The sequence below is a fragment of the Hippoglossus hippoglossus genome, chromosome 24, assembly GCF_009819705.1.
Source record: "Hippoglossus hippoglossus isolate fHipHip1 chromosome 24, fHipHip1.pri, whole genome shotgun sequence".
NCBI lineage: Eukaryota > Metazoa > Chordata > Actinopteri > Pleuronectiformes > Pleuronectidae > Hippoglossus > Hippoglossus hippoglossus.
The window spans coordinates 20,073,547-20,097,823 of record NC_047174.1 but is presented as its reverse complement, the minus strand read 5'-3'; the positions used below and the strand labels follow the sequence as shown (position 1 = coordinate 20,097,823).

The following is a 24,277-nucleotide window of genomic DNA, read 5'->3' as shown; positions in this document are numbered from 1 at the left end:
GAGGTATATAGCAGCGTGTCACACATCGGTTACAGATTTACGTTAGTTAGTTAGTAGCACCCAGGTAAATGTGAGCGGGGTCCGCAGACTGAGGTTAAACAAGTGGGCAGGACTTGAAGGCCACGGAATGGCCCCGCAGTTATGAAGACAAATATTCCCCCACTGGATCAGTAAGGGACGGAAAGGTGTGTTTGGAGAGGAGACAGAGGGGTGCTTTGTCCCCTTCTCTGACAGGTCAGCTCTCCCAATCTCCCCCCATTCCTCTCTCCCTCTCCCTCAATCCCACCTTCCTGCTCCCTCGTTCCCCTGCACTCTCCAGGAGCTCACACAGACCTTCTTCCTTGAAAGATGCTATCGCTTCTCTGCCGTTCCCTGCTGCTCATCCTTGCTCAACAGGTAGGAAGGATATTTTTTTTTATTCTAATACTACAGACAGACTGGGGTTTCTGATAGGACAACACATGGAGACACTAAATACCTCCCATTCTTTCTCAATAATGAGTAAGTTTATAATTATTTTTTAAAAGACTTTCAGAAATTTGCATTTTTATTCATAAACTCTTGGGATGCACTGAGTGGTTCTCACTCTTGTTATTTCATCTGTAGTGCTGGTAAAAGAGAAACCAAGTCGGAGGTCTTCATACTCAAAGCTCCCGTGGACCCATTTTCACACCATGAAATGAGCTCATTCAGTGAACCTGGCAGGCAGGCTTCAGATTTTTGGCATAACCCCCAGTGACCCTTGGAAGCACTTAGCAGCCAGGAGAACTGAAGCAAAAGTGGCAGCACACAAGGACTGCAAAAACTAAGCAGACCCAAACTATTACAGCTCTGAACACTGTTTATCAGCTGCTGGGATGCCGCCACCGCAGCTTTCACTTCCCAATACTGAATCTGCAGCCATCCTAAAAGATTCAGCCTTTTGATTTAAACATGGATATCTAAGAATAATAATAGAATACTAGAAACACAAACTCAACAGTTTAACTTGACATTAACTGTGGAAGTAGTGAAAAGAAGTTTAGATTCTAGCTTATGCCCCTTTTACACCAAAGTTAGCAGGTATATGTGTTTTTTTAAAACGCAGATAAACTGGCTAAAAGACGGGAATTGACTCCTTTCCGATTGCCAGTAGAGGAGTTACTTTGTTTATTTCCCCCGATGCGCCACGTTTAAGATTGCAAATGTACTCTGAAAACTGAGGAGCTCTCTCACCTCTCGGTCCTGTCTTCACCCGGCGATGTGTCTCCATCACTGCCGATCAGAGCCAGAGTTGATAAAAACCTGTTACTGCTGACCGGGGACGCCCTTTGCAGACAAAATCCAGATGTTAGTGGGTTTTTGACCGCCCACAAAGGTAAAATCAAACATATAAATCCGCGTCCTCCACATCAGCAAATGGGACGAGGATCAGACAAAAAATCTAAATACATGGATACATTTTTCCCAAAGATAGTTTCTATTAAATGTTCTTTCTTAGTAATTTGATGCTATAAAAACGAGGTGAGACACTGTGATTGGCAGCTGAGGTTGGCTCTCACCTATCACTCTCACCGTCCTGTCTACAGCAGGTTGTCCACTAATCAGTAGGTTGCTGGTTTGATCCCTGGCTCCTCCACCGAGCTGGTTGTGTGTGAATAGGATGTATATAACTGCATCTACAGTAGCTGTGTGATGTGACTCGTACTGTTTGAGTGGTATCTAAGAGTAGAAAAGTGCTAGATAAATGCAGTCCATTCACACAGCAGCAACCGTTTAGTATGTTGCGGTATCTAGTAACATATGGACTGAAAAACATGTTTACTTGCCAGTCTAAATGAATCCCTTCAGCAAGAGCTGTATCCAGTTGTGGAAAGCAATTCTAATTTGAACTCTTGTTTTGCTCACTTCTTAGCTTCTACTGTAATTAGCAAGCTAACTGTAACCTCACAGCATCCACTCTGGAGACGTGGCACTGCTCAGAGCCTGAAATACATTTAGTCTTGTATCCAACGATATGTGAAGTTCACCACCGCCCGCTCCTGGTTACAAATCACGTTCAGACACAGAGAAATCTTACAAATAGCACATTTAAGGTTTCTGAAATTCAAACATACTACCTCATACGTGCCATGCTCTTACCACTAAAACTGGTATCATGGCGGGTGACTTGATTCATATTTGTTTTTGTCCACTAGTTGACCTAATGTTCTGATCAAAATATGAATTTTACTAGCTCACCTGGTAGAGCTGCTGCCCCAACGAGCCTCAACCCGCAGAAGCCCGGGTTCGATTCCGACCCGCGGCCATTTATGCATGTCCTCCCCCACTCTCTCTGTCCCCCCTTCATGGCTTACTTTCCATCCTATCCATTAAAGGCAATAAAAAGCCCCAAAAATATAATATAAAAAAATGAATCTGCATTTTACAATAACTGAAGATATGAACCCACAATGTCAATGAACAAAATGAATCCATGACCTATCAATATGAATATATATGTATAAACACATACTGATTCATAGTAAACTACTATTCTCAGTGCAATAGAAGCAGTGGAGCTGAACTGGTATGATGTTCTGAAAGGGTTAGGAGTCTGTTTGTGTTATGTGTGAAAAATGTATTTTCAACTGTGACAACTTATTACTTTAAAATCCAGGGTCAAGACTTATATGCAAAGTGCACTTAGAACCAATCTGACTGTGTCTCTCTCCTCGTGCAGTGCCTCAGCAGGGCTCAGAACAATGGCCAGCAGCCTGCTCCTCGAGGTGGACAGTCTGTGGCCGAAAGGCGCCAGTTCTGCCAGTGGCCCTGCAAGTGTCGGGAGAGACCTCACTGTGCCCCGGGGGTGAGTGCCGTCCTGGATGGGTGTGGCTGCTGCAAGAGCTGCGCCAGGCAGATTGGGGATCCCTGCAACGAGAGGGACATATGTGACCCGCACAAGGGCATGTACTGCGATTTCTCAGCTGACCAGCCCAAGTTTGAGGTTGGAGTGTGCGCATGTGAGTGGCTCTCATCTTTTCTTTAATTGGTCATCAAAGGGTAAAAAGTGACAGGGCAGCTACACATTTTGTGTTTCAAACTAAATCTATGATGTTAGCAGGTGTTTAGATGGAAGGCTGCCCTGTATTCAAGATGCCTGAGGGACTGCCTTGTTTTGGGGTGTTTTGCAACAGTGAGAAAATGAAACGGAGTTGAGTATGAATGTCAAACATTAGAATTCACTTTACAAACCATCTGCATGTTCATTAAGCCTCAAGGAATGATGCTAAGCTGTGAAGCAATTTTTGTGTAGTGCCTGCAAAGGGAACCGCAACTTCTGGGTCCAAACATTGTCTGTAAAGCGCTTTGAGAGGTCATCAAGACTATAAAAACGCAATATAAATACAGATTATTTACCATATCTTATCTTTTGACAAAACCCCCTGATATGATTCTTCGTTCTGAAGAGTATAACAAATGATTTAATCAGTTCAGTGTTGGATGTGCACATCAAATCTGAAAAAATGAAGAGGCTATTGCTGCATGTGAATTCTGTGGGCAACTTTATTAGAAGAAACAAAGGTACAATCTTAGAATGTCTTTGTATCCATTTCTGCTTTGTAAATGGACTGCAGTTGTGTAGTGCTTTTTTAAAGTCTTATTGAGGACTCAATGCAGTAGACACTACGAGTCGTATTCACCATTCACTTACACATTCATACAGTCCTTCTTTACACAGGGAAGTTTCTATCTCACATCACTCACACACTGCGGACACAGCCATCAGGGTAATTTAGGGTTGGGATAGATGTGTTTCAGCTGCAAAGTGCAAACTTGGAAATGATAATTGGTAATTCTGAGGTGTCTTGCGCCACAGCTGCATGTCTACAGTTTTTTACATGCATCTGACAGAACAGATCACATTTCTCACGTCCTTTCCATTCTGCAAAGGTTTCAGGCACCTTATCAGTACCAGAATCCACAGAACAGACAAGTATCCCGAAGAGCTGTAAAAGAGACAAGTTGGTGCTGTTTCAAAGGGAAAAGGGAGGTTTCAGCTACACTTTATATTTATTACTGAATAACATTATCCCTACATTGCATTTCAAGTCTATATCCTTCCAGGTTTTGTGTGTAACTACAGGTAGTGAAAGAATAGTAAAATCACTACAAAAAAGCCACATGACTAAAATAAATGTGAGTTTAAATATACACTTGTATTAATTATTTTTTGTAAAGAGACTATAGAATAGAATAAAGGTGGATTTAATTACCTCCACCAAGGAGGTTATGTTTTCACCCCTGTCCGTTTGTAGGTTTGTTTGTTTGTCAGCAGGATTTTTGCTAAAATCACTGAATGGATTTTCACCACACTTGGTGTAAGGGGCATGGGCCAAGAAAGAACCAATTCAATTTTGATGTAGGTCAAACAGGGCGGATCCAGACTTTTTTTTTTACCTTAAAAATTGGGAGATTTTCTTTTGACATTTTCATAGATTATAAGTGTGTGAAATTTGGTGATTTCATCAGGGGACTGTTGGGGCTAAACTGTTGAATGTCGTTTTGAACAAATGTAACCGTTTGCAACAGGGTGATGAGGATAAAATTACTTTAAGTCAATTCTGAATATTGAATTCTATAAGAAAATAGGAAAATCACAATGACTATATTTTCGAGTTCTTGTCTGCTTCATTTTTCATGTCTGTGAAAAGTATGCTGCAGTTTATGAACAATCACAAAAAAAAGTGAAAAAAAACCCTTTTCAGCTTTTAAGATTCAGTTGCATCCCACAGAGAGGTGATCTGGTGCTTCAGCCGATCCCTGAGACTTCCCTCATTCTTTCAGACATGATGGCCGTGGGCTGTGACCTAAATGGGGCCCACTATGAAAACGGAGAAGCTTTCCAGACCAGCCCCCTCTATAAGTGCACATGTATTGCTGGAGCCATTGGCTGCACCCCTGCTTTCATCCAGAAGCCTGCTGGTCTCTTAGGCCCCGCCCCACTGATGGGCAGCCTGCCAGCTGGCCTCCGCGGTCAGAGCCCAAAGAAGCACCAGCAGGACACTACCTACATGTCAGGTATGTGTTTACACAGTAAACCACGTGGAGGAGGATAGCTGGCGTGGAATGCTAATTGCTGTTAGAGTTTGCTTGATGTGAAGGGGAGAGAGGGCATTTGATTACTCTGGTGGTGTGAGCAGAATAAGGACTGTGGTTAGACCGCCTGTCAAAAGGTAAACAGGAAGATGGATGGTTCCTGCTATAAAGAGCAGGAGGGACGACTTGCTTATTAAAAGTAAATATCTGACTCTGATGCACAACGTTATTTATTTTCTTTGATTGCCATGAAATTCTGATATTAGGAAACATTAATCTGTCACTGTGAGAAACCAAAGCATGTCAACATGATTTTAAATTCAAGAGCTGACATCCAGACTAGGTGGGAAGGTATTTGAAAGGTAATTTTGGCTAAGTGGCTTTGTTGAAGTTAACAAAGAATTGGGCGCAGCAATATGAGCTTTCACTGTTATACCTGCAGCTCAGAGGAAAACAGTTGTCGGTTTAGTAGCGTATATTGACCCCTCTGGTGGCTCACAACAGATATTTGATGTTTGTGTGTTCCTGACCTGTGCTCTGCTCGGCCGTATGCTAGCAAACAGGTCCATTGTTTGAGTAGGGTGTTGTTGACACAATGCCCTTTAATTGTAATACTGAAAGCTTACAGGGATCCTCCTTTAGCCTGGAAGAAGAACTGTCTGGTCCAGACCACCCCCTGGAGTCCCTGCTCCAAGACCTGTGGCCTGGGAATCTCTGTGCGCGTGAACAACGACAACAGCAAATGTGAGATGAGGAAGGACCGTCGCCTGTGCCTGCTGCGACCGTGTGAGAGGAGTGTTATTAGGAGCATTAAGGTTAAAACCTAATTCTTTTCAAATATTTTAATTATTTTGTATAAACTGGTATAAAAAAGGTACTAACCACTGTTTTAAACTTTAGATGCCAAAGGGAAAGACATGCCGGCCTAAATTCCAGGCAAAGAAAGCGGAGAAGCTGACACTCTCTGGCTGTGCCAGTACCAAAAAGTTTAAGCCCACATACTGCGGCGTCTGTACAGACAAACGCTGCTGTGTACCAAACAAGTCACTCATGATCAAGGTCAACTTCACTTGCAAAGGAGGCTCCAACACACAGTGGAAGATGCAGTGGATAACGTCCTGCGTGTGCCAGAGGAAGTGCAACAATCCAGATGACATGTTTTCTGAGCTGCGGTTACTCTAGTGGAGCCAGACACAGGCTCGGAGCCCTGCTGTGGTGGACTAAGGACCGAAAAAGATTTTATTCTCTGGTTATTAAGTTCTCCTCAGCAGAGGTTATGGACCCGAGACTAAAGACAAAAACATAAACTACAAAACCTCATTTCATAATGAAGGATGGCTGGGATCATGAAATGCATGGAAAATCTTGAAAAATGCTGTTGGCTATGATAAAACATTTTACTAAACCATGTCTTCAGGACAAGTACGTGCAATAACGACATGGGCTATGGCCAGTGAAGTAGCTGTAACAGCAGATTTGACTCATAATAGTACCTCATTATACAATGGTCAGGGAGCCCACAATGGCAAATCAGAGTTTAACTCTTACTAATGTGACTGTTTATTTTTCAGACAGAGAAAATATTGAATCTGGTCATAAATAAGACAATTTGGATTTCTAACTTATAAAGGTGTATATAAACGATTTGTTCGTGTGAAATCATTTTTGAAACAAAAAATACAAATAAATAAACAAAGCAAAAAACAAACATTAAAAAAGTTAAATTTGTTAGCAACAGAGTGGACCTTCATCTGGCGATGCTGAGCCTGGCTGCGTCATGCACGAGTTTCCCCTTGGTGGCATCAAGATGATCGTACTCTTCAATCACGGAGCTGAGAGAGTTGAGGGCCTCAGAGAAGCTGCTCTGCTCCATCCCCTCTACATTCAGGTAGTGATGTAAGTGAGCCTTCAAAAAGAAAAAGTCAAGAGTCACTAAATACAAACTTCAGTATTCAAGATTTGTTTTCTTGGCTCCACCAAACAGGGAGGTTACGGGAAATATGATCACAACATTCCCTTCTGTTCCCGACTTTTGATGATATATAATGGCCAGAAAAGTGATTTGCATTTTGATTATATAATAGCACATTGTCAAAAGCACTTTATCCTATGAGACAACTTTGTCTGAAAATTTGTACGAATTACGACCAAAAATCTTTTAATGTCAGAGTGACCTTGGCGACCTAATCTGATCAGCTCATCTTTGAGACCAAGTGAATGTTTGTGGCAAATGTGAAAAAAATCCCTAAAGTGGAGATATTTCTTTCAAAGAGTGGAACAGACGTGTGTAAATGTGAAGGGACAACCTGAAAACAATGTTTTGGACACGGCTTTCCCCTGTGCAGCCAAATGTCTCTTAAATATTTTTGAAATTGTATATACACCCTATCTAATCAATTTGCGAAAAATAGCTTTTTAACTTACTGATAATTGATTAAATAATAAAATAATTGTTAGTTTGCATCCCTAATACATAAATACATCATAGTCTCAAATATGCAATGGCTTTAAATGCACCTTCTTCCTGTAGAGCTTGGTAAAACTCTCTCTCAGCTCCATGAATCGAGACTTCACACATGTGTTGTTGGCCAAGGCTAACAGGGCGTGAGAGTGACCCACAGGAGGCACTGAACACAGGCCCGTCTTCCAGCCTTCTTGGTTCCAGGAGACAAAGGGGAGCGATGGCCTCAATCTAGGACAGGGACAATAAGAAAATAAATATATATAAAATAATTAAATAATAATAATAATTTGAGGGTTAAAAATTTCCTGAAGCAGTTACATTTTACATTTCATTTGATGGAGGAATCAATAATCTCAGATACATTTAAATCAGCTTTACAGCACTTATGTTGAAATTGTATTAATGTGAAAAGAAGAAATACGTAGAAACTTGTTAATGTGCATGCAATCGTGTGAAACTACGTTTTCCAGATGTTCCCACACTTAAATTTGACAGTATTACCTAAATGCATTGCATGCTAGCTAACTGTAGATGCTTCCATTTAGAGATATCCCCTGAACATCTCACATGCAGACCATGAGTAGACACTGCAATTTACCAATGTTCCCTAAACATACACGCTATCCGTGGACGCGACTAAGCAGCTACTTCACGTTTGAGCGACTGGAACCAACAATGTTTAGTAGTTTTGCTTGATAGAATAAATGAGAGTGTACAACATTGTTGGGAGTATAATTTTTGTGAGTACTAAAAACACAGCACGAAGTTTTGAGTTGTTTTTCGTTCCATCAAAAAGGACCCACGTAAAAGGACCAAAATCACAAATTGCTACATGTCCAGTTATTAAATGTGCCCTTGAATGTTCTAGGGGGCAATATTTCTGAGCTATTCCCCCTTCTCCGTCTGTTTCCTCCTGTTTTACACCATGGTCACATTTAAATTTCTGCTCTCACACCCGCTTCTCTTGACAACATGCCGTATGAAAACAAGGTCTACAGGGAGGGCAGTGAAGGGAGAGCCGAGGAGGGGAGGCTACTGAATGGACTAGTCATGAATCAGTGCTGTCGCTGCTGAATGGGCATACTATTTGAGAGCGGCGTGAAGGTCTTTGGGCCTATCAGGGTGGGTGCACTGGCTCGCCGCCTGTTTTGGTGCAGACAGGGACTGATTGGGAGTACAGCGCTCTGACCTCTCAATGTTCCTGCGGAGGTCAGACACCTGCACGTTCCCCCTGACCATGAGGGCGCAGGCCAGGTACAGGCTGTGCTTCGGGTCGGACCGGAATAGCTGGTGGTCTTTACTGAAGGCGTCGCTAAACATTTGATCCAGTCTAGAGTTAGGGGTGAAAGCACAGAAAAGACATTTTCACGTCATGAGAATAAAATAAAAAAATCTGTGTTGTAAATTCATTTCAGATATTACATTTAAACTGGTTAGTAACAGCCTTGGTTTTCAGTCTCTATATCCTGGCTTTACTCAATAAAAAGGCGTTGCAGAGACTACAGTTACAATTGAGTTTGACTTAGGACCAATGGGGCAATGTTTGAGAGAGGAGAATTTTGGAACCTTTATTTATACAGTGAAGTTCTGCTGAGAAGGCAAGATATTTTTAAGAAACACCCAGCTCTGCTCCGCATTCATACAGTCACATAGATTCAGCTCTGGGGGTTACTCAGTGCAGCCGCCACTCTGTCTGACCAATGAGCTGCTCTCGTTGGCTCAGACAAGGCCACTTTCATGGCAGTGGTTTATGAGGTGGTGGGTTGGGTGGTGGGTCGGATGCTGTTTCTCCCTGAACTTGAAGTGGCCACAGTCTCGCCTGATAAAGTGAAAGCCAGGCTCTGAGAATCTTTTGCCTCTTGGTAAGATTATGCTTCTGATCAGAAGAAAAATTCACTGCTATGTTTTTCATAGGAAAAAGATGGTACATGGTTTGTATTGATAGTGTTTTTCTGGTCTTGATGACCACTGAAAGCAATTTACAGTAGAGTTTGCCATTCACCCATTGACACACACATTCATACTGTGCATCTATTAGCATCAGAGGAAATATCTATGAGGGGCAATTCGGGGTTCAGCATCCTGCCCAAGGACACTTTGGCATGCAGATGGGGAGGACTGGGATCGAACTGCCGACCTTCTGGTTGGAGGACGACTGCTCTACCCCTCAGCCACAGCCACAGACGCAACAACAGCCACCAAAACTCTATTTGGTACCAAAGAGTCCAAATACATTTTGCCACCTAACGTGTGGGTTCTATTTCTCACACAGTTCTTCCTATGTTGATGTAAACCTGCTCAAATTAAAGCTCTTGTTTCAAACTGAATGTGCTCGAGCTCAGAGCCTGAAGATAAAGAGAATGACTGACTTGACTGCATTTGCTCAATCACAATATATATTGATATCAGAATAATATTCTTGTCGTGTCCTGCCTTTTCATCACAGATCAAATGACAATGCACATTCTTCATTTCACACTGGTAAGGTTGTCACTAGAGAGGCTTCCCCAATCATTCATCACTGAAGTCAACATTAGGCTCATGTTAAGATGATGATGGAGTTCATGTGAGCTACAGTAAACCAGAGCTCTGCAGGAGTCTGAACAACTGTGAGGTAAAAATAGCAGCCATGGCAGCCATCCAGCCGACCTTCTGGTGGGGATACTGACGTCTGCCAGCGTGTAGAGAGGAGTGAGGCTCGGCACCAGGTAGTGTAAACGAGGGAAAGGCACCAGGTTCATGGCAATCTCGTTCAGGTCCATGTTGAGAGAACCCTCAAAACGGGCTGAGCTGAAACCCAAGATAAATAACACAGGACATTTCATGGGACAAATTAGAAACTTTTTTACACACGGAAAATGTAATTGAGATATACTGTAACTTTATCAGGAAATTTTCAATTCTCATTGTGTGACGATCAAATGTTTTAGTAAAATAAATACACAATGTTTGTGTTTGCACTCACTGTTTATCACCAAAATGCATTATGAGTAGCATTGAGGTGTTACACACTAGTTGAACAAATTTCAAATCTCATGAAATCTTAGTAGAGCATTTTTTACATTTTATACAGGCTGTCTTCTTATCTGTTTTTGAAGATTGCTGTGTTGCATTATCAGTCAGTGGAACAGTGTGAATCCATTGCCAGGATTGTGGTTGTGCAATGTGCAAACAAACGAAACAGGGATGCACTGTTGCCCCATTGTGCTACTAGTGGCCCTCTCTTGATAAGATTAGAGACAAATAAAGAAAAACACGTGACTTATAAACAAAAAACACATTTATACATGTCTCAGGTTCTCACTGAATGTAGTAACATAAATCCTATGTTGTGTTCACAACCATCCCTCAACCACATCTATCCAAATACTGTTCCAAAGACTTAGACAATCTAATGACAAGGAGCTCGGACTTTGTTAAACTTACTAAAATGCTCTATGTCTGGTTTCGTTTCAGTTTTGTTATTATATTAGTAGTTTAGTATTACATTTTATAGAAGTGGCTTTAATATATTACACTTGTCATCACCACGAAAAGAAAAAAACATGTCAGCATGTCCAGTAGTAAAGTAAATATTGTCATAGTCTCCACTCCTTCCGCATACAGGGGTTGACTCTATTTCAGCACACGCACAGTAATACTATACCTGGTAATATTGAGCAACAGGTTAGCCACAATGTTATTCATGGCATCGAAGGGCTTCTCTGCTCCGCGGAGGCCGCCCTCTCCAGAGATGATAGTGCTGTCTCTCTTGATCACCCGCCCCGGCATTCCACCGTCAGACATGTGTTTAATCTTACTCACAATGTCAACCAATGACTGGAGGAGAAGTGATCGGGGGACCACAAAGTCAATAGTTATTGATTGTTAAGATACATACATACAATAGAGATGTTCACATGAACAAACCTGGTTTTCCACTGGAATGACACAGTCAGCGTGCTCGGTCAGCTCTTTCATGGCCAGGACACTGTTGTAAGGGGAGGTGATGACGTCATCCTCAGCAGATGGATAGACTGCGGTAACAATTCGACACACCTCTGGGAATTCCTCCTCCAGCAGGCTCAGCACTCTGGTCCCCAAGCCCGAACCAGTACCTCAAAGCCAGTCAGGAAGAATTACTTGCACTAACGGAGGAAGCTCTCTCAACCAGTAACCTGATCCTGAAAACATCTAAACACCTTGAAATCAGGGTAGAGGATCAAAGAAAACAAGTTTTCCGACTGTGGTGGTAACCTGATCAAATTTTTGAGGAATTTCATTGAGGAAATAATTGCTGTGACAGCTTTGCTGTGGGATGGCAGGAAACATCAGTACAAGCAATGGTGAACTGAGTCCTTGTTCAAGACTCTTTAGATTTAAGTGCTGAAACTTGGTCACAGGAAAATTTAAACATGATTGTTTCCACGCATGAGCAGTGGATTAACAGTATGAACTGCAAGAAACAATGTCTTGCATCGCTAATATGGTTGAAATTGATTGTTATAAATGTATCTGGACTTTAATCTCTGCAAAATAAATGAATGGAGGTAATGTTTTAAGCATCCATTAATACATATGCTCAAACACTTTCATGCCTTACCTCCTCCCATAGAGTGGATGAGAAAAAAGCACTGCAGACAGTCACAGTGCTCTGCTGCCTTTCGCAGGGTATCCACTATCTGCTCCCTGTAGGCTGAGCCGTATGTCATGTGTCCAACCGCCCTGAACAAGCAAGCAGGTATGTTACTGTCAAGTTCTTATATGATGAGTAGTGTTGCTTATAAATTCAAATTATAATATGTTTTAATTGGGATTGATTAAAAAAATAATCAAGAAATTTAAATCAGTTTTGACACACACATTTAAATTACTCCATTGAGAATAAACTGACACAAATTTCAATGTCACTGAAGTGTGAGGAGTTGACAGTAGTGTGAATGAATTTATCTGAAACAAAGACTCAAACGAAATGTGAAGGATTTTCAAAAATTATCCAAAAATACAAATTAATTTTCATAGTGAAACTGTAAAATACTGATAAAAAAAGGTTTGAGCTGTTGTGGCTGTCAGGCCAAGGAGAAATTATAGTGGGAATATCCACACCAGCCTTGTTGAGAGACACCACTGACCTTTCCCCTAAATTGTATGAGATGGGTTTAAGAGAGGACAACGGGACAAAAGACTATTCTACAAGCACTTCTAAGCTTTTACAAACGTTTTCTTCTTCTTTGTACGGTTTATTGGCAGGTGGCACCAAACGTCAAGGTGCATTACCGCCATGTATGTTTCTTGCTCTTTTCTTCTCAAATTCAAAGTGTGTTGGTTGTATAAGAAAGCAGAATTAATCCTTTCAACCAAGGGAAATTGTTTTGCACCGACTTTGACAAACCCTAAACACCCCATCATTACATGAATAGTGCAATTGCATGTGCGACAAGCACCTATGTTAAAAACTATGGTTTAGAAAACTTGCTACAGGCCATGTGAGCTCATGAGGTGGTATCCCATGGCTCGTCTGTCTCTCACCAGTTGTTGCCTGAACCTGACACGTCTGTGAGGAGCTGAGTGCTGTCGAACACTTCTCTCAGTGGGCCCTGCAGGATCTCATTGACCACACCCTCCTCCATGTCCACCAGCACCGCCTGTGGATTTAAATATGCGAATATGAGGCCTACAGATTAATTTCCAGACTCTCAGCACATTCATTTGATCCACTACTATCATCCATGGATATGATCCACTCCCAAAACTCTTTGAAGTTGAGCTTTAAAAAATCCACACGGAGGTTCTCCGAAGAATAGGGTCCAGACTATTCAGTTTCACTTGGGGTAAAAAAAAAATCTTAAGCAAATCAAAATAACAAATTCCAGTTCAAAATGGTTCTAAATGTTCTTAGTGCAGATAGTACGAGTAAATACTTTAACAAACACCTCTGTACGAAATAATCACTGGTTTGTTGATGATCATTGTTTGTAACCTATCCCACTACGGGATCTTGACAAGTCATAAAATCCAACAGTGTTCTTCTTTGAGGCAAAATATTAAAGACAGCGATATGAACTATATTGAATCATTAATCATTGAATTGTTGCATGGATCTTGATGCTGTTGTTGTTGGATTGTTACAGCCTGACCATTCTTCCCGAGCTGGTTCTTTCAAGCTGTTTCCTGGAAACTGACAGGACTTACTCTGGCCTTAAGGTGTTGGATTCTCCCGCCGACACCACAGGCTCTATTCCTGGAAAAGCCAGTGAGGAAAGGATTACGTTAAGACCACTCTGGCAGACACTGCCTTAACCCATGTAACCGTAACTGTTGCGATTACCTTGAGTCCACATTCCGGAAAAAGCTACCGAGGGCCTCATCGTACTCTCCCATCTGAATAGGAGACAAAGAAGGCTGTTAGGAATGTGCTTAGACATTGTTGGGCCTGATGCATTTCTGTCTATAAAGGATAAGACAAAAAAAAGGATAGGCTTCCATGAAAGGTCCCATATTATGCAAAATACACTTTCATGGTTTTTAAACGTCTCAACAGATCCCCCAAAAATGAGAATCACACACTCTCTCTCTCCCTCTTTTGCTTGCTCCACCTTTCTGAAAATATGTTCCCAAACGACTCCTTCTGGTCCTATGGGCTCCAGGTTGAGTGACACTTCCGGAGCTAGGATTTGCCCGTTCCTTCCACCCACAGTATCCGAGTAAATCTACCTCGCAGCCGCCTTCATGGACTTCCTCGCTAAAAGAGCTCCGGTAGTCAGAGCTGCAGCAGGTATGAGGAGAAGGCCCACAGCTCTGTAGGCTGCGCTAACCAAATCAGAAGTCTCCCTGTTCTCCGTAAATCTGAGGATTTGAAGACCCAGTGGATTAATTTTATTATAAATGAAAAGTCGGGGGGAGAGGGCTGTATTCAGATCAAATGAGGCTTTGCAGCTATTAGTGAAGTGCAGCCGATTTTATTGATTTTAATCGATTAAAAGAAAAGTTGACAACTAAATTAGTAATCAATTAGTTGGGTCTGTTGGAATGTACGGCACAAACTGTTCGCACAATCTCCTGAGGTCGGGGGCAGTAAACCAGCCAATCCAATGCCTTGTGTAGATCATGTGACGACAACATCTGCTCTCTGAAGTCAACGATTGAAAAATGTCGATGCAAACACAGCTAACGATAAAGTGGAGACTATTCGCCAAACCGTTCAGAACACTTGACTTTAAAGTCTTAAGAGACCGCTGCAAAATGTACCAAGCTGATTTCACATGGAACAGCGGCACAACATCACTGAAGAGAAAACATGTTGGAGACATTCTTCTTCTTCTCTCGGTTTACTGGTGGATCGTAAACAACTGTAGGTTGATTCCGCAGTAATGTTGCTGCTGTGTCATGTTAAATCAGCTTTACACAAGTTTGCGTTGAGGTTTTCATGTAACATGTTCACACGACTGTCACTTCCCTGATTCAGCGAGGAGAGAGAGAGGGAGAGAGCGAGAGCAGTGGTGGTCGAGAGACCTATAGGCTGAATGAAGAGGGGGAGCACTGATAGTGAACACAAAGCAGTGAAACAAAGACATGAACCGTAATTTTCTGATTGTTTCACAGTGGTTATGTTTGACAGCACGAAAACAACCTATTGGAAGATGTTGCGTTGCTAAGTTTTATGTAAATACAGAATTCAGCTCAGTGCAGTTGTCTTCTGTGAGTGAGATACTGGGACTTACAGACACATACATTGTGGACATGCAATAGCTGGCAGACCAAGTTAAAACATGAATTCATCTTTGCACCATTCCATTCAAGTGTCACCATGGAAACGGAATGCATCCAGCTACAATGTTATCGTTTTCACATGGGTTTCCCTAGTGTAACATGTCTTCTCAACTACAGAGTAACGGACGCAGTGTGAGCTGTCTGTGGTGTTCTGTGTCACTCACTGAGTTGTCACTGAGTTCTGTTGTGTGTATTTGCACAAACCTTGTTGACGTGAGCATGTTCTCGCAGAGCAAGATCCCAGAACCTGCAGCCAACCTGGTTCCCGCACTGTCCAACTGAGGAACACGAGTGTCATTAGTTAGGGAAAGGATTCGTTAAATGAGCCGTGAACCAAGTGAACGAGCAGAGCAGCTGCTCCATCGACCAGCACACAGCAGCTAGCTGACAGCTAGCTAAGCTAACGTCCACCTCAAAGAGCTGCTCTGAGTGTCTTACTCACCCTGGACAACGATTGACTGTGTCATGGCAGCACCGACACACACACCTTCACACACCTTCACACCTCAGTACTTCATGTTCACATTTATCCACAACCGTCCGTCATGAAGATTGTTTTTGACAAAACCTTTTGAATGTTTCTTTAAACGCGCGCCTCAGCTGTGTTTGGTCGGCTGCTGATGACGTAATATGGAAACTGGCATATTGGAGACGTTGCCAGGGCAACACCTACTTCTTTTCTTCTTTCTGATGTTTTTTGGCGGTTGACAAACAACGTTATGGAGCATTACCGCCACCAACTGGTATGGATGTGGATCGGGAACCTAACTATATTCACTCATTCTTATTATCATATATATGTAAGTAAAATAACAAATAAATAGGAAAATAAATTCATATTCTCTCTATCAAATTCGTTCCTCTGAGATATTGATAGAATTTTTCTCCTCCACTTCTTTGTTAAAGATCACATGAATCATAATTCAGCTTTTTTTTTTAAGGTTCAGTATCAGTTCTCTTCTCTCAACTTCATATTTTGGACAGTTGATTGCAAAATTCAAACCTTCCTGTGTTATGTTTTCCTATTATAAGTAATGCACTGTTCAATCCTGTAAAATGTAACCTTGTTATGTACTATGTAACAAACACAAACACAGACACCGACACAGAGACAGAGGTAGAAGGTTTTAAAGAGGTTTTAATGAGAAAGAAGCTGCTGAATATGGATGAAGGACGGTGGAGAGGATCCTGAGGTGTGGGAGCAGGAGCAGGCTGGTTAAAGCATGGAAAAGGGAGAAGATGGTGGAGAGTCATGGCGTGGGCAGGGGAGCAGCTTGGAACAGCAGAAGGCTGGTGGTCAATGGTCTTGAGGCATGAGGGGGAAAAACAATCAGCCAAGGAGCAAAAAGGCACAAGGAATGAGAAGAGCACATAAGAATTTAACTACAAGACGCTGCGCAGCCAGGGTTTTATACTGGAGCTTATGAGTAATGGAAGGCAGGTTTCCACACTGCAGGTGGAGTAACGAGCCAGCGACCAATAGGTGAGTGAGAGCTGCAGAGGCATGGCAAGTTTATATGTACAGCACATTTCAACAACAAGGCAATTCCAAGTTCTTTACATAAAATACTAAAGGCATCATGACAAATTGTAAAAGCAACAATATACAATACAAAAAAGCATTACAAAATAAATTAAAAAAGTTAAATATGAAATATAAGAATAAATCCATAGGATAAGAAATAAATAGTTAAAATAACAGTGCAGTGTAAGAAATTATCAATTATCAGAGTTAATAAAAGGCCGTGGCAAACAGGAAAGTCTTCAGCATTCATTAAAAACGAATTAAGATTTGCAGCTGACCTGCAGTTCTCCGGAAGCTTGTTCCACAAATGTGGAGCATGAAACTGAACGCTGCTTCTCCAAGTTTAGTTTTGAATCTGAGGACAGAGAGCCGATATGTTCTAGACGACCTGAGGGATGGTTCATAATGCAGCAGGAGATCAGAAACTTATTTAGGGTCTTAACTATTCAGTGCTTTATAAACCAACTAAGGACTTTGACAGATAATTCTTTGACAGACAGGGAGCCAGTGCAAAGAACTTAGGTGACAGTTGGTCTGTGTGGATCTGCAGTCATCTGTGTAGAGGATGAAGAGCAGTGGTGAGAGCACACAGCCCGGAGGAGAGCGAGTGGAGGTGAAACGGAGATCGGATAAGACGTTGTTGAGAAAGTCCAGTATCCAGGTCGTACAGAGCTCTGGTGCTGCTTTTCTCAGGGATTGGGATGACAGTGGAGTGTTTCCTCAGCTGGGGGACTGTGCCGATGCCCATGGAGCTCTAGAACAGGATCTGAAACACGCCCCCTAGCTGCTCAGCACAGAACCTCAGGACACGACCACTGATGTTGTCTGGACCAGGGGAGCTGTTCTCTCTGGTCCTCTTGAGGGCTCTCACCACATCCACTGTGCGATGAGTCCAGGGTCACCAGGTTAGAGTGGGACTGCTGCCTGGAACCTGGATGGTTTTGTGGCTGGCGACAGCAGCATTCACGGAAGCCACGTTCTTCAGGCCCTGCCAAGCTGAGCGGAGGATCCCCTGTGTGAACTTTTCCTCCACTTTTTATTTGTACTTCCACTTGGCAGATTTGATGGCACGTTTGACCTCTTTGGTGAAGACTCATATCTTCCTGTTGATGATCTCCTTGAGCTCTTTGGTAATCCAGGGTTTATTGCTGGGGAAGATTGTGACAGTGTTGGTGGGGATGATGCTGTCAACACAGAACGTATGATGAAACAGAGTCCACTTGCTTGTTGACGTTGTGGGAGGGGGCTAAGAGGGTATTCCAATCGGTGGACTCGAAGCATCCTTGTTATGTTGAAATGCTGTCAATGGTCCACTGCTTAATGGTTTTAGCACCTCTTTGTGAAACTAATAAAGGATTTTCTTATCTTATCTTATCTTATCTTACGAAACAGACTTGTATGCATCAGCCAATTGCTTCCCTTCTTCTTCTCCCCCCTTCAGTAATATTACTAGAACCATGACCTTTGAGAAAAGTCTGTGCCAAGATTTCTGTTTTCTTCTCATCTGTTACAGCTTCAGTCCCATTGTAAATCCAGACTAGATACCCATACTCTCTTTTGATTCCATTCAGTCTTTTAATCATTTCCAACACTTGACCAATTTCTGTTTCTCTTCCAACTGAATTACAAAATGTCCTCCAAAAGGCAGTCTTTGCTTTTTTGAATTGTCTTCCTCACATTAGCTTGCAACCTTTTGTATCAATACGACTCTGGAACAATGAGTTCCTTTTAATATTTTAAATGCTTTATTTCAAGATTTTATTGTACTTTCACATTCTTTCATTCGCCATTGGCATCATTTTCTTTCAAAGTTTCTTGAATACATTTAATTTCTGGTTCAATTCTGAGACTTTTAATAAATCCTTTAAATTTCAGACCATTTGCTATTAAAATCTTTGCATTCCATTGCAGAATAATCATGTGGTTCATTCTGGCCTCCCATCTGTCTCAAGCCTTCTGTTAATTTGTTCCCAAGATATATCTTTCATATCCAAGAAGCTCCAATTTCAATCATTTCAATTTTCTCTGTTTTAGTGTTTTACTGGATCCGTGCAGTTGATTCCATATGCTTTGAATAGAATTATCTTTTCATTTCTGGAGGCATATTAACTTGTTAGGGCCCGAGCACCGACGGTGGGAGGCCCTATTGAAATTGAAAGGATTATTATTATTATTCAGGCAAAAGAAGGGGCTTTTTGAGGGCTTCAACATGCTCAAAAATATTCTAAAGTTTGCAGTAAATTAGAAAGTGGTGAAAATGTACGTTTTGGAGTGATTTGAAATGGGCGTGGCAAAGTGGCTCACCAGCGCCCCCTGGAACGCAGCACCTAGGTTTCCCTTTGACCGATCTTCACAAAAATCGTAGCCCAGGTGTATCGTGACCAGTCATACAAAAAAGTCTCAAGGGGCATTACGAAAAACGCAACAGGAAGCCGGCCATTTTGCATTTAGTGGCCATATTGGCCATATTCCACATTTTTACTTTGACGAACTTGTCCCAGGGCTTTCATCTGATCAACTTCAAATTGAGATGAGTGTCATCACAACAAGACGGAGATAAAAACTAACTCAAAGATCGATTTTTCATCACACGGTGTGACCGTGGCGTGGCATCAAAGTTTGATTACACGCCATCAAAACACGAGGTTCTGTATCTCGGACATACAAGGTCCAATCGACTCCAAACTAGACATGTAAAATAAAAGTCCCGGCCTGATGACATCTACACAGAAATCTTGACTTAAAATCACAGCGCCCCCTGGTGGAAACAAGAAATGTCTTGTTTTTGGAACGTCTTACACTTGGAGGTATTCCTCCTCACCCACTGCTCGCAGCCATGTCAAACTGTATCAAATGGGTCTCAAGACATTGATAATGTAGGCATAACATTACTGTGACTTTTTGTCAAACGCCATAATAGTGGTGTGGCGTCAAAGTTCATCAACTCGCCGTGACACACAAAATTACTATAACTTCGGTGTTGGAGGTTCAACCTCCCTCAAACTACATTTGTGTAACAACAGCCCCCCCCTGCAGACATTCAGATGGTTTTAAGGAATGGGCGTGGCAAAATAACTGACTAGCGCCCCCTCGGTGCTTGCGAGGTTGCATTTAGGCCATGAATTGTCCTTTTTCCATTTTGCCGTGGAATATGGGCTGCCACATATGGAGTGGTGTATGCTGGAAGCCTGTCCACATCCTCCGCTGCAACAAGGTCGGAGTCTGGATAGAGGTTAGGGACGGCTGGAGCTGCTGCCTGCGCCCTCTGCAGCGGTAGCAGCTGAGTGTCCGACTGGTCATCAGGCTGCACCACTGCTGGCTGTGGTTGTTCTCTTGGTGGAGCTGAGTCCAGATCAGGGTGTAGTCGGAGACACTGAGACTTGGAGATTAGTTCAGTCCCTGATATCCACTTCAGTTAAACAACATTCATACGCTCCCCAATCCGGCACATTGCAGTTTAGTTTTGAGTTGCTATAACTGATTTAAACTCAGACTTCCCATGCTCGGAAAAACCACAGTCATCCTCTCTATTCTTAAACCTATTTTCTCAAATAGGTTGTCTCAGTAGTTGCGAACCCGACTCTTATTTTTTATCAATTTAAACTCTGGTAATGTAATTATTTTTCCATCTTTAAATCTAAATGTGGATGCTTAGGATACTGAATACCTGGCCAATAGAATGTAGAAACCTTAAAGGTTTAGTGTGTAGAATGTACAGGCAGCATAATGTTCCCCATGTGTTCAGTGTGAACCTGCTCTTCAGCTTTTAGTTAGTTACTGGTTGGTACATATGCCACTACTGATATTTCTGTGAAGAGCTCGTATTGTTCAGGTTTTAACTTCTTGGCTTGTGCGATGCTGCGCTAAATCAACTTGTAACACAATCAGAATCAGATTTAGTGTCACTTCTATAATATTCACTCAGCATACACAGGAATGATGAAGAAGAAAATGCCTTTCTCCACAGATCAGTCATACATAGTAAAAACTGACATTTTGAAAAAAGCAATAGAAAACAGGACTCAGAAGTCATTTGTATTTGGAGTTGACAAAGTGCTTTGTTAAATATATGCTTAATACAAACCATAAAACAAAATGGCAGATCCCAACTTTGGTGTAAAATATAAATATAAAATAGAATATCAAAAATTAAAAATAGAAAATAAAATATATATATCTAAATATATACATACACCTAAAGAAAAAAAACAACAGTGCAATTATGTGCAATAGTGCAAATATGCTAAGGTGCTGGTTTAGTGGAGTTATTGCAGATTGGAGGAGTTTAAAAGTCTTATGGCCTGGGGGATGAAACTGTCTCTGAGCCTGGTGGTGCGGGCCCGGATGCTGCGGTACTGTCGGCCAGACGGCAGCAGGCAAAACAGTTTATGGTTTCCTTTGATCTATTAGTCACATCATAGTCCTTTAACCCCCTTTGTTTGAATTTCTTAAACCTCCTTTGCTTCAATTCCTTTAACCCCCTTTGCTTCAATTCCTTTAAACTCCTTTGCATCAATTCCCTTTCTATTCTTTAAAGGTGCTCTTTATCTCAGAAAAATAAGAAGTGAAGAATCAGTCTGCACTAACCAGCGAATTGGTAGAACAAAGAAGATAAGAGATTTTTCATGAGAATTTGGAAAACACATCTTGAACAGCGAAAATAACAATTCGTAACACACATTGAAACAAACAACAGTCGCAATGGAGATCACTCGGAGAGTGAAACAAATGGATATAGAGGTAGAGACTGTCCGCCCGTACTTCGAGTCCTTTTTTACGAAGATCACTGCAGAGCAGTGGGAGCTGTTGAAGTCATGCAAACCGGATGAAGCTACAACATTTATGTTGGCAGATCTTCTGCTGAAGTTAATGACGACCGTTTCAAATGCCATTGCAAAGCGATGTCCCGATGCACCCTTGTCTGAGGAAGAAGTTCGGTCCATTCTGGGCGACACTCTCAACGACAGTCTTTCACCAGGCACAACAAAGTCTAAGAGTTTGGATCAGCTCACAGACTTGGTTGTAGAGGAGGTGACGAAGACTGTCAACTCCACCTTGTCTGCAAGCTCCACCTGTGTGAGCTCTGAGAAGCCTATACCAACCCGCCTCATTAACCCCGCTAAAGTCCAGAAGATGATCTGTTATGCCTGCGAGACGTTAAAGGCAGATGCAAAAATCCAACTCTTGCTCGAGTGTCAATCGCGCAGGCGAAGTCGGGCCATTTCCTCAGAGGAACAGGACGCTTCAGATGATCCCATTCGGATGTGTAGGACCTCTTCAAGCTCCCACTCTTCAGGAGTCAGCTCCAAGTCAGGTAGTTCCTCAGAGGGAGGTTCAACAACAAGCAGTATGGACAGTGGGAAGATGCTTGTCCAGGAAACAATCAACAATAGTTTGACTGACATCACAGACTTCTTTAATGAGTTCAATGACAGCCTCTTTCTCAATTCATCGTTTTCTCCAGAGATTGATATGGCTTTAGATGAAATTATTGAGTCAATCAATAAGGAAAGCAAAAATGGAAAGGAATCTCCACAGCCAAACCTCTCAATCAGTAAAGGAATGAGGACGATCAATAGTCTTTTCATAAAGACTTTTGCCACAGCAGGGACGCTTCAAATACTGACAGGGGTCGCGAAAAAATTCAAGGAGGAGACCAAAGTCAATAGGAGGCTGACGATACAGTCATTGATGGCTAGTATTGACGCTGTGCTTCTGGAGAAGGAGAAGCCGGGAGGTGGAAATGAAAGTTCTGCATTCCAAACACTGAAAAAGCCTCCATCTGAAAAGGTTCTTGTATTCACAAAACAGCTTTCAGATCTCATCTATGCGCACATCGCACCTGGAAGGAATTCAGACATTAATTCAGGTCCAGTGAAAAAGGTGGCTGTTCCTGATGCACACAGGGGCATATATGCAGACATTCAGACCAGGGTGTTTTGTTTTCTGTCCTTGATAAGCTGGTGGCTGAACAACCAAGTTAACTGCCACACAAAAAGGGTGTCAGAGGCTTTTATGGCCATCGACTCACTGGAAACAAACAAGCAGTCAACATCATCAGAGGTCAGCAGTGGAGGGAATGAAAGACCGAAGAAGTCAACACCAGCAGTGTTCAACGGAATTGAGGAGAAAGGATCGAAGCAGACTTCATCATCAGAGGTCAGCAGCAGTGAGAATAAAAGGTCTAAGCAGTCAACACCAGCAGAGGTCAGCAGCATTGAGGAGAAAGGAACGAAGCAGACGTCATCATCAGAGGTCAGCCGCGGAGGGAAGAAGACACCGAAGCAGTCAACATCATCAGAGTTCAACAGCATTGAGGAGAAAACATCGAAGCAGTCAACAGTGGTCAGCAGCAGTGGGAATAAAAGATCTAAGCAGCCAACACCAGCAGTGGTCAGCAGCATTGAGGAGAAAAGATCGAAGCAGACAACATCATCAGAGGTCAGCAAAGAAAAGGAGAACTCAGCATCATCAGACAGCAACTCCAGGGAGAAGATTGCAAAGATGCTGGCAGCAGACAGATGTAAAATGTATGTCAGTGTTCTCTTGGACCAGCTCATCACTCGAAGCTATAATAAGGCAAAGGTGACCAGGACTGATGTCGACATAACAGACACAAGTCATCATCTGCTGGAGAGAATATGGGACGAGGTCAAAGACATTGACTCAACTTTCAACCCCAACACAATCCTTGACGAGGTCATTTTCAAGGAGTTGTGTAAGAAGTGGCCTTGTCCAGAGATGCTATTGGTTTCCTTTCTTTTAAGAGATCCAGAACTTGAGATATCAATTAGCTCCTCTTTGAAAAGACGCCTGTGCAAAAAGCCTGGCGTCTTCTCCTCTTTCAGAGCAGGCTTCTCTTCCTTCTTCCGGAGATAAAAGGTGGATGATGTTATTCCGATAGCTTCACTTTCAAATTTAAATATGTTTTCTCCATGTGCTCCTGTTATCCCCACATTTATAAGAATGAATAAAATGTATAAAATGGAATTATTTGCTCTCAGTATTTATTCCACTCAGACTTAAGTCTTGTTGTGGCTTTTCCCCAGGTGCTCCGGTTCCCTCCCATATTTAAAACAATTATTAAAAGATTCAAAATCAAATAATTTGTTTTCAGGATTTATTCCACTGAGACTAAAGTTTTGCTGTCACCGTAAATCGATACAGTGTTACTTGATTGTGTTTGTCTTAATTTTGAAGGAAATTTGAGATCTCAACTAATTCAATTTTGGAGTTAAATTTCTGCAGGAAGATGGAAATATTACAACTGCAACATATTTTTTATATCTCACTTATGTAAAAAGCAACAAGAGTTTATATGATTTAATATAGAGGATAAGATGTAGAATATCCCTTGTACGTCTGAAGGTCTTCTGCACAAATTACCACAAAAAAAACATTAGATGTTAGCAGGTGTTAGGGGCCACCAGCGGATGTTAGGGACATAACTTCAGTTGTGCACCTTAGCGTCATCAAGTGTT

The 24,277-nt window shown here is 42.0% G+C and overlaps 2 protein-coding genes across 7 annotated transcripts; one reads left to right on the top strand and one right to left on the bottom strand.

Moving 5' to 3' along the window:
* The first annotated feature begins 297 nt into the window (after nucleotides 1-297).
* On the top strand, nucleotides 298-6,596 carry ccn6 (cellular communication network factor 6). Its single transcript, XM_034580441.1, has 5 exons — nucleotides 298-396; nucleotides 2,702-2,981; nucleotides 4,807-5,040; nucleotides 5,680-5,873; nucleotides 5,959-6,596. The coding sequence occupies exons 1-5, from the start codon at nucleotides 349-351 to the stop codon at nucleotides 6,238-6,240; spliced, it is 1,038 nt and encodes a 345-aa protein (XP_034436332.1). The 5' UTR covers nucleotides 298-348; the 3' UTR covers nucleotides 6,241-6,596.
* On the bottom strand, nucleotides 2,783-15,901 carry tube1 (tubulin, epsilon 1). 6 transcript variants are annotated; one of them, XM_034580438.1, is made up of 13 exons: nucleotides 15,714-15,901; nucleotides 15,476-15,549; nucleotides 13,830-13,882; nucleotides 13,694-13,742; nucleotides 13,031-13,146; nucleotides 12,105-12,226; nucleotides 11,432-11,619; nucleotides 11,169-11,341; nucleotides 10,172-10,312; nucleotides 8,712-8,852; nucleotides 7,576-7,750; nucleotides 6,804-6,964; nucleotides 2,783-2,889 (listed from the first exon to the last, which is right to left on the bottom strand). In XM_034580438.1, exons 1-12 carry the CDS (start codon nucleotides 15,736-15,738, stop codon nucleotides 6,806-6,808), a joined length of 1,416 nt encoding a protein of 471 aa, XP_034436329.1. In that variant the 5' UTR covers nucleotides 15,739-15,901; the 3' UTR covers nucleotides 2,783-2,889; nucleotides 6,804-6,805. The 6 variants fall into 6 exon arrangements, with proteins under 6 accessions (XP_034436329.1, XP_034436326.1, XP_034436327.1 ...); XM_034580435.1 differs by lacking the exon at nucleotides 2,783-2,889 and adding an exon at nucleotides 6,138-6,278; XM_034580436.1 differs by lacking the exon at nucleotides 2,783-2,889 and adding an exon at nucleotides 6,161-6,278 and having other exon boundaries at nucleotides 6,764-6,964.
* Between the last annotated feature and the right edge of the window lie 8,376 nt (nucleotides 15,902-24,277).

Excerpts from the sequence above, each read along its gene's own strand:
- ccn6 (XM_034580441.1), top strand. The coding sequence starts at position 349 with ATGCTATCGCTTCTCTGCCGTTCCCTGCTGCTCATCCTTGCTCAACAG. Across the intron at positions 2,982-4,806 it reads TGAGGTTGGAGTGTGCGCAT|ACATGATGGCCGTGGGCTGT; the intron begins GTGAGTGGCTCT and ends TCATTCTTTCAG. Across the intron at positions 5,041-5,679 it reads GGACACTACCTACATGTCAG|CTTACAGGGATCCTCCTTTA; the intron begins GTATGTGTTTAC and ends TAATACTGAAAG.
- tube1 (XM_034580438.1), bottom strand. The coding sequence starts at position 15,738 with ATGACACAGTCAATCGTTGTCCAGG. Across the intron at positions 13,883-15,475 it reads AACATGCTCACGTCAACAAG|ATGGGAGAGTACGATGAGGC; the intron begins GTTTGTGCAAAT and ends TCTCCTATTCAG. Across the intron at positions 13,743-13,829 it reads TTCCGGAATGTGGACTCAAG|GAATAGAGCCTGTGGTGTCG; the intron begins GTAATCGCAACA and ends TGGCTTTTCCAG.